This window comes from Mustelus asterias, unplaced genomic scaffold (genome assembly GCF_964213995.1).
Source record: "Mustelus asterias unplaced genomic scaffold, sMusAst1.hap1.1 HAP1_SCAFFOLD_98, whole genome shotgun sequence".
NCBI classification, from domain to species: domain Eukaryota; kingdom Metazoa; phylum Chordata; class Chondrichthyes; order Carcharhiniformes; family Triakidae; genus Mustelus; species Mustelus asterias.
In genome coordinates this window covers 297,489-313,202 of record NW_027590146.1, presented here as the reverse complement: position 1 = coordinate 313,202, position 15,714 = coordinate 297,489, and the positions used below count along the sequence as shown (strand labels likewise).

The window sequence follows — 15,714 nt, the reverse complement described above, 5'->3', positions numbered from 1 at the left end:
TAATTTCACTTCATGTTAAACAAAGCTGCCCGCTTGCGGGTTTTTGGTTTCAATTTAAACTGTCCCTACATTTTAATTTAAGGTTTACGACATTGTAAGAGTTATAGAGGTTTAAAGAAATGGTTGCTTCTATTCAAAGGCCCACAATGAATGATAGAAGCTCTGAGTTTCAGTTACAACCAGTTAATCCAAGAAGCAAGACGGAGTTCACAGAGGCTGCCAGTAGAGGCAGCGCAATGCAGGCATTCAGAAAGCAACCCGAACTGATGATGTCACCAGTGATCACGTGACTTATAAAGGGACATTGTCCCAATATAACACACACCGACTGTAATACATAACACAGGGAGAGCGCAGTAAAATAATCCTGATCATAATTAAACACAAACTGTAAGCTGCACCGAACAAGAGAAACTAATTTCTGTATCGCATCGTACAGAATCAGATGGTTTCTGTTGGGAGAGGGAATGATCCTTTTTCAGATTTTGGAGGGAGGCCTTTACAGCAATAATTATTTAAAATTCATCCCAATAATGTTTTTATTCATTCAAGGAACGTGGGCATCGCTGGTTCTGCCAACATTTATTGCCCACGCCTATTCCAGGAGAATCTGCCTTCTTGAAACGATGTAGTTTTATCAGAGAATCTAGATTTATTACAGGTTCAGAAGGCGGCCAATCGGCCCATCATATCTGCATCTGCTCTCAAATGAGCATTATTACTTTGTGCCATTCTCCCACACTTTGTGACCATTGGACATTGTTTCTCTCTTGATGTCCTCGAATGAACATGCCTCTGTTTTATTAGAACAAAGGAAATGGCTTCTCAACAATGAAAATATCCGCTCTGAGACCAAACAGTTACCTCAACTCCTGACATTTGTGCAGAATGGGTCCCAGCCGCTGGAGCCCTTCACACTGAATGTAGCATCGCTCCAGATCGAGGTGTTTTATTGTATCACAGAGTCCAATGACATGAGACAGGACCGCACAGTCAATCGGGGTCAGTCGCAATCCGCTAAATGAAAGTTTTTCCATAGATCCCACTGTGTTCCGAGCCAGTGCTTTATTCTGAGTCTCAAACAGGTAGTAGAATGTGTTCAGGAGCTTCCTCTTCCCAGTTTCAGTCTGTGTGTCTCCAATCTGCCCTTCAACCTTCTCCTTCACCCAGTCAATCACTCGGCAGGTTGTTTGATGAAGAAATGGACCCAGAAACTCCACCAGGGGTCGAGCTGACTGTGGGGAGGACAGACCAGCAACAAAACGGAGAAATATCTCAAATCGCCCATCTTCCTCACTGTGGGCTTCACGGAGGAGTTTCACGATCTCCCCAGGATCTGGAGTCAGGAATTGTGTGAGTGCAGCTACAAACTCTTGGATGGTGAGGTGTGGGAATGTATAAACCACACTCTGGGCAGAATCATCTCTCTCCAAAAGTTCCATCAGGAACCCAGACAGGAACTGGGAAGGTTGTAGATTGTACTCAATCAAATCTCCATTTCTAAACACAATCTTCTTCTTGGAGACTCCTGTGAAGGCCATCTCACCAAGCTTCAGTAACACATCACGGGGGTTTTCAATCTCTCGGCCATGGTTTTTCAGAATGTTGTAAATATAGTAGGAATATAGTTGGGTGATGGTTTTGGGAACTTGCTGCTGTTTCCTGTCTCTTTGTGTAAAGAAGGGACCCAGTGACAGACCGAGGATCCAGCAGTAGGAAGGGTTGTAACACATGGTGTACAGGATCTCGTTCTCCTCCACGTGTTTGAAAACAGCTGCTGCCACCGTCTGATCTTCAAAAAACTTGTTGAAATATTCCTTCCGTTCATCACCAACAAATCCCAGGATTTCAGCCCAGACACTGATGTCAGCCTTTTCCAATAAATGTAATGCAGTGGGGCGGCTGGTCACTAACACTGAACATCCAGGGAGCAGCTTGTGCTGTATTAAACTGTACACAATGTCAGACACTTCACACCGGAATTCAGGATCTGTGCACATGGACTGAGGTTTTGTATTTCTCCGATTGTCATCAAAATCAATACTGTCCTTGAATTCATCCAAACCATCGAATATAAACAGTAATCCCTCTGGGTTCTTCCAGAGCTCTCCCAGAATATTCCCAAAGTAAGGATACTGATCCAATATCAGATTCCTCAGGTTTATTCTACAGTTAATAGTGTTCAAATCCCGGAATTTAAAACTGAAAACAAATTGAAAGTGTGGGTATATTTTCCCAGTGGCCCAGTCATAAACAATCTTTTGTACCATTGTTGTTTTTCCAATTCCCGGCACTCCACTCATTGCTGCTGAACTCCCAGATTTGGATCTTGAATGGGATTGGTGGAATAATCTCCTAATTCTTTGCAGCAAACTGCCCGTCTGGGAAAAGCTGCTCTGGAACAATTGATCAGTTCGGATTTTTTCCAGTTCTCTCCGGAGATCTTTCTCTCTCCATTCTTCATGGTCTCGGCCTCTTGCCAGCAGTTCATGTTCGACAAGTGTCCGATCTCGAACAGTAGAAATCACCGTTAGCTCAGCGTATCGATCAACCAGCTGGAAAATCTTAACCTTCTCCTTTATGAGGATAGTGTTCACTCTCAGTGTTTCAGTTTGTACCCGGAGTGTCTCCTTGTGTTTCTGTTGGAGATCTTCAATGAGAACAGAGAGAACTGTTAGTTGCATTAAAATACCATCTTTGCTGAATTGTTAGACTTACTTTACAGTGTCAGTCAAGGTTTGTGCAGGAATTGAAATTAAGTTATTGGAAACCTCGCTTCACAAGCACCAATTTTCAATTAAAGTTTCAGATCGTGACTTAACTCTAATATTTCCATAAATTTCCATTTTATGAAGGTGATGTTTCCTCTCTGATGGTTAATGCTTTCCAACCTGCCCTTAATACAGACACCTCACTGGGAGTCTGCAAGGATCATGGTTACATGATAGACGATTTTTGAGTCCATTAGTCTGTGAACGAGTCGGTGTTCCCAATCTGCTGCAGAAATGGTAAATGGGATATTGGATATGAATGGGAGATGGAGAGATTGTAATTGTTCAGGAGTCTCACTGTGACTGCATCCCTCCTTCAACAGGTTCCCTTTCATACTGTGTGAACATTGGAATACCAACAGCTTTGAACATTGAAAGTTCTCCTATTCTATCAGGCTGTTGCCTGGTCACCCATGTTACTGGGGAGCCGGTTGGCTCAGTTGGTCAGATTGTGGGCCATATTGTGTCAGCAGCACGGGGTCCGGTCCCCGTTGTATCTGGGGCAAATTCCGGACCTCACTCCTTGCCTTATCCGTGCCGGAGATCATTCAGCCGTGGTTCCAACCTGCCTTCAGACAGAGAACTCAAAGAATACCCACCCCTTTGATGTAGTGTATTTCAGTAATCAATAACTATGTTTCAGCAGTTGTACATGTAGATACATTAACTGTGTTTTGATAACCATTCTGCCATGATGGCAACAAGAAAAAGAACAAGGAGCTACTTTACCAAGTGTAATATGAAACCAGGAAACATTCACAGTTCATTTGAACTGTTTAACAATAATTATAATTCATGGTTAATTATGTTTCTTGTTTCCTATCACCTCGTTTTGGGAAATTGAAAATGTATTTATCTTCGTTCTTACATTGGGTTTGAAGGAAACCCCTGAATTAAGGGATTATCCTTTCAGTAGAGTAATGTGCTCTCTTTAACGACCATTAGGAAACTAACCAGTAATTTTGTATTAAGCCTAAATACTCCCTTTTCCTCAGAGACATTCTTCAGATTAATGTTCAATTGTGTGAACACCTGTAGTATCATCATTTTTATCAAAGGTTGTCTGACCTCTCAATCTGTTCTGTGATATGGTAAAGATTATTGGGGGCGATTCTCCCATCCCAGCGCTCTAAATCTTTAGTGCGGCGGGCCGGGACAATCGCTTGTGGGCCGATTTGTGGGATTCAAGCATGCATTCCCGATGCGCACGCATCTCCGAGTGCCGGATATCCAGCACAGTGGGGACCACGCTGAAAACCAGTGGGAACAGCAGGTACGAGATTTTAATCTATTTTAACCTTATTTTAAAGTTATTAGCGGGCCTGGGACTGAAGCCTCCGGACCCGCAACATCTCGCACTCCCGTCAGTGCAATTTCACTCCAGTGCCGTTCAGATTCGCTCCCCAGTTTCAGGGAACTAACAGGAGACCCCGCTGGAGTGAAGGGAGGGGTGCAATTGGGGCCCCTCAGGGGGTTGGGTGGCTTCAGGTTGTTCCCCCCTGGGTATGGGCACTGTGGCAGGGCCAGACTGTGCTCCCGGCACTGCCTAATGGGCAAAGTGCCCATGCCCACGGGGCACCTTGGCACTAAGAACCAGGCATGGGGCAGTGCCAAGGGGGCAGGGCCTAGGTGGCCTCCGTGGGCGGGGTGTCTGCTTTCTTTGGTGGTGGGGGGCGTCTGCTGGGTGGGATTAGGGTGTCTGCCTCCCATTGGTGGGGGGGGTGGGTAAGAGAGAGAGAGATCCGGAGAAGATCGCGGTGCTCCGGGACGGGAGTGGGTCGGGGCTGGCCTGGGAAGTTGGGGGGGGGCCGTTAGGGGCGGTGGACCCAAGGGGCAGCACTACAGGGTCCCGTGGCTGGCCAGCAAACTGCAGGCTGACAGCTCGGGGCCACTGCGCATGCGCAGAGGTCAGGAACTGTCAGCCTCTGGTGTGAATAGACCCCACCCCCCAAACCTTTAATGAGATTCACGCTTGTGACCTCTGCATTGCACAGACTGTGGGAGATTAGAGTTTGAACTCCCACTGAAAAAACAATCGTCATTTATACCAGTTTCCCGCCAATTCAGCACATAGAACAATTTTGGGAGAATCGCCCCCAATGTCCCTCATTTCTTTACCATTTTCCCTACAGTTCAAAATGGAACAAATCTGTGCCCGGGAAATACAGGCCTCTCAGCCTGACCACTGTTATTGGGAAGATACTGGAAGGGATATTAAGAGCTATTCTTTATGAAACATTAGAAATTCACAATAAACTTCCACATTTCGCCCTAACGTGGGGAAAATCAGAGCTAGGGAACTGCAAGTCGACCAGCCAGACGTCCGTAACCAAGTGGACATTGCAAGGGATAATATAAAGTTTTCCTTATGATCACTGGGAAAGGGAAGAGACCATTAGAAATTCACAGAAGAACTGAAAAAGGTCCAACTTGCTGGAGTTTGAGGAAGTGAGTAGAATCATAAATGATGGAAATACGGTGGACATTGTCACCCTAGACTTTTAGAAAGCCGTTGATAGGTTTCCTCACCAAAGAATGTTGTTATATCAGTGGAAATGTGAAACTCTGCTTCAGGAATCGTCTTCAATATTGCAACTAAAACTTAGTGGACCAGATGTAGTTTGGCTTGAAGACATGTCACAAATGATCTGAACAGAAAATATTGGATAAGATCAGCGTCCATGGAGACAGTAATTATCATTTTGATTCCATATGGCGCTCCCTCAGAACTCAGTCACATTGGACTCAAAATGTTAACTATCGTTCTTTCTCCAGGTTCTGCCAAAACTAAGTCTATCACACTTTTTTTTTGTTTTTACAGATTTCCAAATCCATAGTTTTATTAAAAATGTTAGCCCGGGACTCTCTACTCCTCACAGTCTGATATTCAAGAGCTGAGCAAGGTTTAACATATGAACTCGGAGTTTGCAGCATTAACGTGATGTCTACAGTAAGTTTGCAGATGCCGACAATACAATGGTTTACATGGTAGAAGGCAGTGAGATAAAGAAAAGTTTAGATCTGTGATAGCAGTGGGCACACATTGTTCATAAGTTAATAACATATAGGAGCAGAAATTGGCCATTCGGCCCATCTAGTCTGCTTCGTCATTCGATCATGGCTGAAATGCTCCTTATCTCAATTTTCCAGCCTTCTCCCCATTACCAATTAAAAATATGTCTCACTCCTCCTTAAACTTACTCACTGCCCCAGCACTTCAGGGTCGCCAATTCCACAGATTCACAAAACAACATATTAAGACAGATGTATCTCATACATAGTGGTCGAGCTAATATTGAACAGACGGAATCTTTGCGCGAAAGATATTGAGACACAGAGACAGAAAAAGATCTCAGTGCCAGCGTACACATATCACTGGAGGTCTGTGATCAATGTTGAGAATCTGTAGCTAAAGGTAACACGACATTGGGTTACATTCACAGAACCAATCGATATTAGATAAAGAAGCAGTAGCTATAGGAGAGTGAGAGCAGAGGACACCGGGACAGACATTCAATAGCCCTTAGGGGAGAGAGTGTGAGAAGAGAACACTGGGATACTGAGACAGACAACAGAACATAGAGGAGAGCGGTAGAGGACGACACTGGCACAGACATTCAACAGCACCGAGAGAAGAGTGAGAGGGGGGAACACTGGAATACTGGGACAGTCAGCAGCACCTAAAGAAGAGGGAGAGAGTAGGACACTGGGACAGACAGTCAGCAGCACCTCGAGGAGAGTGCGAGAGGAAGACACTGGGTCACTGGGACAGACAGTCAGCAGCATCAAGAGAAGATTAAATATACAGCAAAGAGTGCAGTGAGAAATTTGAACACTAGCTTGGAGTTTGGAGATGCTGTGTTGACATCAGGATTCAAAAATGGTGCGGGGCCAGGGGAAGCAGCCGATTGGGTAAGTATGATCGGGTAAGTTTTTATTGGTTTTATCACTTATGGTTTTTAAAGTCTTTATTTTGTGGTTTCTCGTTTGTCCCTGCCATTATGCAGGAACAAGGAACCGGGAAGAAGCGATGTAGAGTAATTGATATTATTTAATTTTTGATATCTTTCAAAAGGTAAAGGGCTAGGTCATGGCAGGAGATCTCAAAGCTGTGGTGCGCTCCTCGTGTTCCATGTAGGAAGCACACGTGTGCAGCAAGTGTCTCCAGCTGCTGGAAGCCCATGTTTTAGAGCTGGAGGTCGGCTGGGACACTATGGAGCATCCACAAGTATTGAGGATTACACTTATGGACAGGTGGTGACACCGCAAGGTAAGTCTCAACAGGCAGGAAGGGAATGGGTGATGACCAGGCAGATCAGGAGGACTAGGCAGGCAGTGCAGGAATCTCCTGTAGCCACTCCCCTGCAAATCAGGTATACCGCTTTGGAAATGACCTCTTAGGGGAAAGCAGCAACAGACAAATCTGTTGCACCAGGGTTGGCCCTGCTGCATAGAGGAGGAGAAAAAAGTATGGGAATGCAATCGTTATCGGGGATTCAATTGTAAGAGAAATAGATAGGCCCTTCTGTGGTCACAGACAAAATTCCTGGATGATACGTTGCCTCCCACGTTCTAGAGTCAAACATTTTTCATGGACAGTTAAAAAAAGACAGTAAGGGGAATAAGAAAAGTGATAGGCAGATAAATCAAGGGCCAAAATCAAACAGTGCCACAATGAACACACAGTGGGAACGGGACAATTGACAAAAAAACTTTGTGCTTTAACGCACAGAAAATTTGAAATAAAGTGGATGAATTAATCGTGCAAATAGATGCAAACAGGTGTGATGTCGTCGGGAATGACTGCAGGGTGACAAGCGATGGGACACCCAGTGGTGTTCACTATCTAGGAAGGAGAGTCAAAAAGGAAAAGATGATAGAGCTGGTTTGCTGGTTAAAGAGGAAATTAGGTAAATAATGAGGTAGGATATTAGCTCTGATGATGTGTAATCCGCATGGGTCGCGCTGAAAAGGCTCAGAGGTTGCAGAAGTTTAACTTGGAAAAGTGTGAGGTCATGCACTTTGGTCTCAAAAATAGGAAGGCGACTTAGTATTTAAATGGGGAGAGACTTCGGGGTGTTCCGGTGCTGAGGGATCTGAGTCACAGAAAACTAGCATACAGGTACAGCAGATAATAAAGAAAGTGAATGAAATAGAATATGAAGGTAAGGAAGTTGTTGTAATTATACAAGGCATTGGTGAGGCCGCACCTGGAGTATTGTGCACAGTTTTGGTCCCCGTATTTGAGGAAAGATGTCGTGGCATTGGAGGCAGTTCAGAGGAGGTTCACGAGATTGATTCCAGTAATGAGGGGTTTGTTGTATGAAGAGAGATTTAAAATAGATTCAGCTATACTCTCTGGAATTTATAAGATTGAGGGGAGATCAAATTGGAGCTGTTCAAGATGATAAAAGGTATTGATAAAGTAGACATGGAGTGGATGCTTCCGCTGGTGGGGCATTCTCGGATGAGAGGTCATAGTCTTAGGATGAGGGGCAGCAAATTGAAAACAAAGTTGAGGAGAAACTCCTTCTCCCAAAGGGTTGTGAATCTGTGGAATTCGCTGCCCCAAAGTGCGGTGGATGCTGGGACAGTGAGTACATTTAAGGAGTTAGACAGATCTTTAATTGGTAAGGGAGTGAAGGATTATGGGAAGAAGGCATGAAAATGAGGATAAGGAGCATGATCGAACGTTAGAGCGTACTGGATGGGCAGAATGGCCTAACTCTGCTCCTATATCTTATGAACTTATGAAAACTTTAATGGGGGTTGTAGCTAGACCCACAAACTGTAGTGGTGAGGCTGGGGATGGCATTTAAAAGGAAATTAGTGATGCATGTGATAAAGGAACATCAGTAATTGTGTGTGATTTTAATCTGCATATAGACTGGCCAAGTGAAATCAGACACAATAACGTCGAGTAGGAGTTCCTGGAGTGTATACGGAATAGTTTTCTGGAACATTCTATTGGTAGTGGGGAAAGTGCTATAGTTCATTAATAGCACTTGAAAACAGTGGCAGGATTGGACAGTCAGCATGGATATATGAAGTGGAAGTCTTGCTCGGGCAAATCTACTTGAATTTTTTCCAGGAAGCAACTAGCAGAGGTGACGAAGGTGAGTAAATGGTTGTGATTTATTTGGACTTTCAGAAGGCTTTTGACACGGTCCCAGGTAAGAGATGAGCCTGTAAAATTCAACGCATTGATTTGGGAGCAGTGTATTGAGATGGACAGGAAATAAGCTGGCAGGGAGGAAACAGAGTAGCAATAACTGGGTCTTTTTCCAAATAGCAGACTGACTAGTGGGATACCGCACGGATCGGTGCTGGGACACCACTGAAAGGATTAATGTCACACAAGCTGCTATGAAAAAAAAGTTCTTCTAAACGTTTTCACAGATAAGCACCAAAACCAGTAGTTTAAGGGGACTGTGATTGGTTTTAATCTCTGAATGATGTGAGCTTAATCAATAACTGAGTGGATTGAGGTAACTCCTAAAATATGATTGGTATATGCTAATTACCTAGAATTGAATTTGAGGCTATAATTGCTTCTGTATTTAGGAATTCTGTATTCTGGCGAGTTACAGACTGTGACCCGTGACTTTCCAGAGTCTTCGCTACATAGATGATTAAAACAGCTGTTTAAGAGAACTCTGTGACTTGGTCTAGTTACTTGAAAGATAAAGTTGTGATCAATTAAAAGGCTGATACCAATTACTACAACATCACTTATTCATGATATATATTAATGATTTAGATGAGGGAACTAAATCTAATATCTCCAAATGTGCAGACTACACAAAACTGGGCAGGTGGGTGAGCTGTGTGAAGGATGCAGAGATGCTTCCATGTCAGATGGAGAAGCTGATTAAGTGGGGAATTGCAAGGTAGATGTGGTATCATGTGGACAAATGTGAACTTAGCCACTTTGGTAGCAAAAACTGGAAGGAAGATTACTATCTGAATGGCTATAGATTAAGGGAGATGTGCAGCGAGACCTGGGCGTCATCGCACACCAGTCACTGAAGGTAAACATGCTGGTGCAGAAGGCAGTAAAAAGGCAAGTGGTGTGTTGGGCTTCATACCAAGAGGATTCGAGCACAGGAGCAGTGATGTCTTGTTGCAACTACAGGGACTCGGTGAGATTACACCTGGATATTACATGCAGTTTTGGACTCCTTATCTGAGGAAGGTTGTTCTTGCTATAAAGGGGGTGCAGAGAAGGGATACCAGGCTGATTCCTGGGAGTTCCCCACCCCCGCTGACCCGGCCCTGCCCCCACCGACCTGGCACCGCCCCCGCCGGGGTGCAGAGAAGGTATACCAGGTTGATTCCTGGTATGAGGACGTATGAGGAAAGATTGAGTCAGTTAGGATTATATTCACTGGAGTTCGGAAGAATAACGGAGGGATTTCATAGCAACCTAAATTCTAATAGGACTAGACAGGATAGAAGTAGGTAGTATGTACCCGATGGCGGGGATTTCCAGAATGAGGATCACAGTCTGAGGATACAGGGTAGACTATTTCGGACTGAAATGCAGAGTCATGAGTCTATGAAATTGACTCCTACAAAAAACCTTGAAGCTGAAACATTGTATGTTTTCAAGAAAGACTTATCTATACCTCCAGGAGCGAAAGGGATCAAACAATTTGCAGGGAAGATGGGATCAGGCTAATGAGTTGAATGTTCAACCATGATCATAATGAACGGTAAAGCAGGTTCGCAGGGCCGAATGGTCTACCCCTGCTCCTACTTTCTATGTTTCTATGACATGATTTTGCCTGCACACTTTCCTGCTCACATCACACCTGGAGAGTGTGCACATCTCTCTGCTCATCCACACTACCAAGTATCTTACCATTAGCCCAGTACTCTGTAATCCTGTTACTCCTTCCAAAGTGAATCACCTCACACTCAACATAGAGTGGAAAAGTCACAGACGAAAGCTACAAAAATGGTGAACAACTTTGCGAAGCTCAGCTACATGGTTTATTTACTTTGAAGTACAGATACAAACTCTAATTGAAAGAGGTCTAATCAATATCGGAATGAGTATAGAATCACTTCTGATCGATGATTCCAGTCATCAAATTGTGTGAGACCTGATAACACATGTTTGAACTATGTAAATGCAGGAATAGAGTGGATGTTCAGCGTTTCGTTATCTCCAGAGAACTATGAGCCTCTGTAAGATGTTTCGAGTAGCTGTGCTGACTCGAAAGAGGGAGCCAGACGAATCCTGTCTGGCACAGAGACTGCATCATGTGGAAGAGAAGTGCATATGAGGAACAATGGTTCAACGTGATCTGCACGATTGGAAACAATCAGCTGAGGGATTAGAGGGGAATATTAAACACAGCATTTTTCCATATCAACTCTGGGCATTTCTGCTACAAGAAGATTGTGTGGTCATTGTTAGTGGCAGGATTTGGACTGGGAGGCACCAGTGGAAGATGTCTTTCGCCATGATGCTTGAACCCTTGTTATCTTTGTTTGATGGACCTTCTGGGATTTTCCTGCTCAGTATTTTAGTTTGTGTTTGTTTAGAATGATTTCCATAGATCCATAGAATCCCATCAGTGCAGACGGAGCCCATTCAAGTCTGCACCAACTCTTCAATTCAGCATCTTACCAAGGCCTCCGTATCCCTCCCTATCCCCGTAACCCCACACATTTACTATGGCCAATCCAGCTAACCTGTGCATCTTCGGACTGAGAGAGAAAACCGGAGCACCCAGAGGTGTTCCACATAGACACGGGGAGAACGTGTAAACTCCACACAGACATTCACCCGAGGCCGGGATTGAACCCAGGTCACTGGCACTCTGAGGCAGCAGTGCTAACCACTTTGCCACCGTGCCGCCCCAGTGTAGACAAGCCTTAACTTCTGGCTCAAGGCTCTACTCTTTATTGCCATCCAGACCATTCATGCACACACATAAGGTTTGTATAAGATTCATAGTGTAGCAAGATTCTGTAAAGTGTATAAGACATCAGAAATAATAGAAATCAGCAGCTGATTAAGTGAAAAGATGCCATGGCAACGTATTAACAGAATGCAAGAAAAATTCTATGAATTGCAATTTGAATCTCTGCATAGTTGAGGATCAATGACAAACCCCAATCATGTTCAACCCTGTTACCCCAGCCTTTGACTTTCTGATTCTCAGGTTTTTGACAACCTCTTAAACAAAGGCTGTAATTAATCATTCTGATTCTCAGAAGTGAAACGGTTTACATTCTCAATTTCATCCCTTACCTTTCAGGTGACTGGGCAATTCAGATAAACCTTGTGTAATGTTCATGTCATCGAATGCATCAGAACCTGTTTAAATAAATTCATGAAATCAAATCAGTAACACCGGCAGTGTTTAAATGGGAAATTAAAATCGCTGTGTGATTTTACCGTACCAAGCTCCTGTATTTCTTTCAGTATTTTATCCAGTTTTGGGACTCCGTGACGCATTCTCACAAAGGATTCCCACATCACCCTTCGAGCCCGAGATCCTTTTTCCATCACCAGATTGAGGAGAAGTTTGGAACTGTCCGCCCGGTTTCCCTTATCCACGAGCTCAGTGACTTTCTATGAAGAATAGTAATGAAGAATAATGAGACGCAGAGTGAAAGATAAACACTGAGAATGAGATGGAAAGGATCTGCTCGGTGATGGGATTTCCCAGTTGTTTTCAGCTCAGAAATCAGTCACTGGGCCGGGTCCTGATCCATAATAAACACGGACTGAAAATTCACTTCACATCTCATTCCAGTCATTAACGATTAAGAAATGAGAATCAACTAAACTCGAATCAAAAATATATTTCCAGGAGAGTGAGGGATCACTGAGAATCTGCAGTATTTTAATGTAATTAGTTGTCTGTCCTTCAGAGTCCAACATGACATCTGGTTGGTTACTGATTGACAATATGATCCATTTCTTTCTCTCAATTCCTGCTGCATCACTTTGTGATTTACTCCGAAATCCTGAGGTGATGAGGTAGTTTGTTTCTCTGAGGAGGTCATAAGTCTTTGGAACTCTCTTCCTGAAAAGGCCATGGACTAATTCTAAGACGGAGGTAGATGGACACTTGGTAAACAAGGGGGTGATAGTTTATAAGGGATCGGCAAGATGCAGATTTGAACTCACTATGAAATCGGCCACAATGATGTTAAACAGAGGAGTGGAACAGCCCACTCCTGCTCTCTGTATGTAAATAAAACAGTGGCAAGTCAGAACTCAGGTAGCGAGGATAGGATGCTTCTGATTATTACGTTATTTAAATAGAAGAATGGAAATCCTAAAATGAAAATTAGCTGATGAATTAACTTTTGACTAACCCAAACATCGACTCTTGATTTATGTCAGGAGAATGAAGCAATAATAATGGTGAAAAATCTAATCATTTAATCATTTCTACTCATTAACTCAAGTGTCAGATACAGAATGTTATTTGTCAAATTATTTCTGGCATAAAAGCTCAGTAAGGAGGATTGATGAGTTAGATAGTTGAGAGATAAACATGTTGAAGAAGTGGCTGTGCAGAGTCAGAGCAATGGAGAATTTCAGACTGGAGTTTACAAAGGAAAGTTTCAAATTCATTAACTCATTTAAAATAGAATATTGCTGCTGCCTCACAGCGCCAGGGAGCCAGGTTCGATTCTGGCCTGGGTCACTGTCTGTGTGGAGTTTTCACTTCCTCCCTGTGTCTGCGTGGGTTTCCTCCGGGTGCTCCGGTTTCTTCCCACAGTCCAACGATGTGCGGGTTAGGTTGATTGGCCATGCTAAAATTGACCCGAGTGTCAGGGGGAATAGCAAAGTAAACATATAGGGTTACGGGAATAAGGCCTGGGTGGGATTGTGGTCGGTACAGACTCGATAGGCCGAATGGCCTCCTTCTGTATTGCAGGGATTCTATAAATCATTCTATGAATATAGACCGGTTGGAGACTTGGGTGGAGAAATGGCAGATGGAGTTTATTCCGGACAAATGTGAGGTAATGCATTTTGGAAGATACAGCATGTCGGAATTATTTAGTAAATGGTAGAATCCTTAGGAGTATTGAGAGGGAGAGAGGTCTGGGCGAACATGTCCACCGATCACTTAAAGTGGCAACGTAGTCAAGAAGGCATACGGCATGCTTGTCTTCATCAGTCAGGGCACTGAGTTTAGAAATTGACAGGTCATGCTGCAGCTGTACAGAACCTCAGTTAGGCCTCATTTAGAATATTGTGTACAATTCTGATCACCACAGTACCAGAAGGATGTGGATGTTTTGGAGAGGGTAGAGAAGAGGTTTACCAGGATGTTGCCTGGCCTGGAGGGTATTAGCTCTGAACCCGGTTTGCACTCATTGGAACGACAGAGGTTGAGAAGCGACCTGATCGAAGTTTACAAGATTATGAGTGGCATGGACAGAGTGCATAGTCAGATGCTCTTTCCTCAGGTCGAAAAGTCAAGTACTAGGGGACATAGTTTTAAGGTGTGTGGGGAAATGTTCAGAGGAGATGTGCGAGGGAAGTTTTTTTTTTAAACGCAGAGGGTGGTGAATGTCTGGTATGTGCTGCCCAGGGGGTGGGGCGGTGATGGAAGCAGGTACGAAAGCAGCATTTAAAGGGCATCTGGATGAAAACATGAATAGGATGGGAATGGAAGGATACGGACTCTAAGTGCATATGGTTTTAGTTTAGGCAGGCATCATGGTCTGCGCAGGCTTGGAGGGCCGAAGGGTCTATTCCTGTGCTGTACTGTTCTTTGTTCTATCCTGGGTCCCTCCCTCTTACCCCATGCTCTTGTCCAGTGAAAATCCTCTCATATGTTAACGATAAGCTGACTCCATCCACTCCTCCTTCCATTGCCTGTTCTAGTCTGTCCCGGTAGAGTTTTGTCAATTTGAACAGTTGGTAATCATCACACTTTGTCAGGAACTGAGGAATTGTGGAGTTTGGATCTGTAAACACAAATGGAGAAAAATAAACACATTTCTGTCAATGAATTCCTATTCATGTTGTTACACTTCCCTTTACAGAGAGCAACTAAAGCCTCCTGTGAGCCACATTATCAAACACCTTCTGGGAACACAGAAACATTCAGTGAAAGCATATTTGACCTGACAACAATCATCTTTGCCCCAAATCCATACCATAAGACCATAAGACATAGGAGCGGAAGTAAGGCCATTCGGCCCATCGAGTCCACTCCACCATTCAATCATGGTTGATTTCAACTCCATTTACCCGCTCTCTCCCCATAGCCCTTAATTCCTCGAGAAATCAAGAATTTATCAATTTCTGTCTTGAAGACGCTCAACGTCTCGGCCTCCACAGCCCTCTGTGGCAATGAATTCCACAGACCCACCACTCTCTGGCTGAAGAAATTTCTCCTCATCTCTGTTCTAAAGTGACTCCCTTTTATTCTAAGGCTGTGCCCCCGCGTCCTAGTCTCCCCTGTTAATGGAAACAACTTCCCTACGTCCATCCTATCTAAGCCCTTGGTTAACAAGAGTCCATCAATTTCAAATATAAAATCAACATTTTTTAAATTGCTCACTGGGTGTGAGGGTTCCAGGCAAGGCCGGAATTTGTTGTCTATCCTTAATTGTTTTTGGAAAGCTGGTGAGACACCGTCTTGAACTGCTGCAATTTACATGCTGTCTATATACACAGTACTGCTGGGAAGGGAATATCAAGACTTCTATACAGGAAAAGTGAAGCAGCAGCAATATTGTTCCAAGTAAGAATGGTGTGTGGATTAAAGGGCAACTTCCAGATGATGGTATCCCCATGTATCTGCTGCCCTTGTCCTTCTAGGGTGGCAGAGGTCTCGGGTTTGGAAAGTGTTGTTGAAGGAGCCTTGGTGAGGTGATGAAATGCACCCTGTAAATGATGCATATTGCTATCACTTGCATCGGTGGCAAAGAGAATGAGGTGATGGATGGGTGG

At 44.0% G+C, this 15,714-nt stretch overlaps 1 protein-coding gene across 3 annotated transcripts in view; it reads right to left on the bottom strand.

Moving 5' to 3' along the window:
* Positions 1-15,714, bottom strand: part of LOC144484294 (NACHT, LRR and PYD domains-containing protein 3-like) — a 58,881-nt gene that overhangs the window by 33,493 nt on the left and 9,674 nt on the right. For all 3 annotated transcript variants that reach the window (XM_078202821.1, XM_078202822.1, XM_078202823.1), the window contains exons 4-7: positions 14,557-14,723; positions 12,189-12,360; positions 12,037-12,102; positions 865-2,650 (exon numbers count right to left, since the gene is read on the bottom strand). In XM_078202821.1, coding sequence (XP_078058947.1) covers positions 865-2,650; positions 12,037-12,102; positions 12,189-12,360; positions 14,557-14,723 — 2,191 coding nt within the window. The remainder of the gene's footprint in view (positions 1-864; positions 2,651-12,036; positions 12,103-12,188; positions 12,361-14,556; positions 14,724-15,714) is intronic.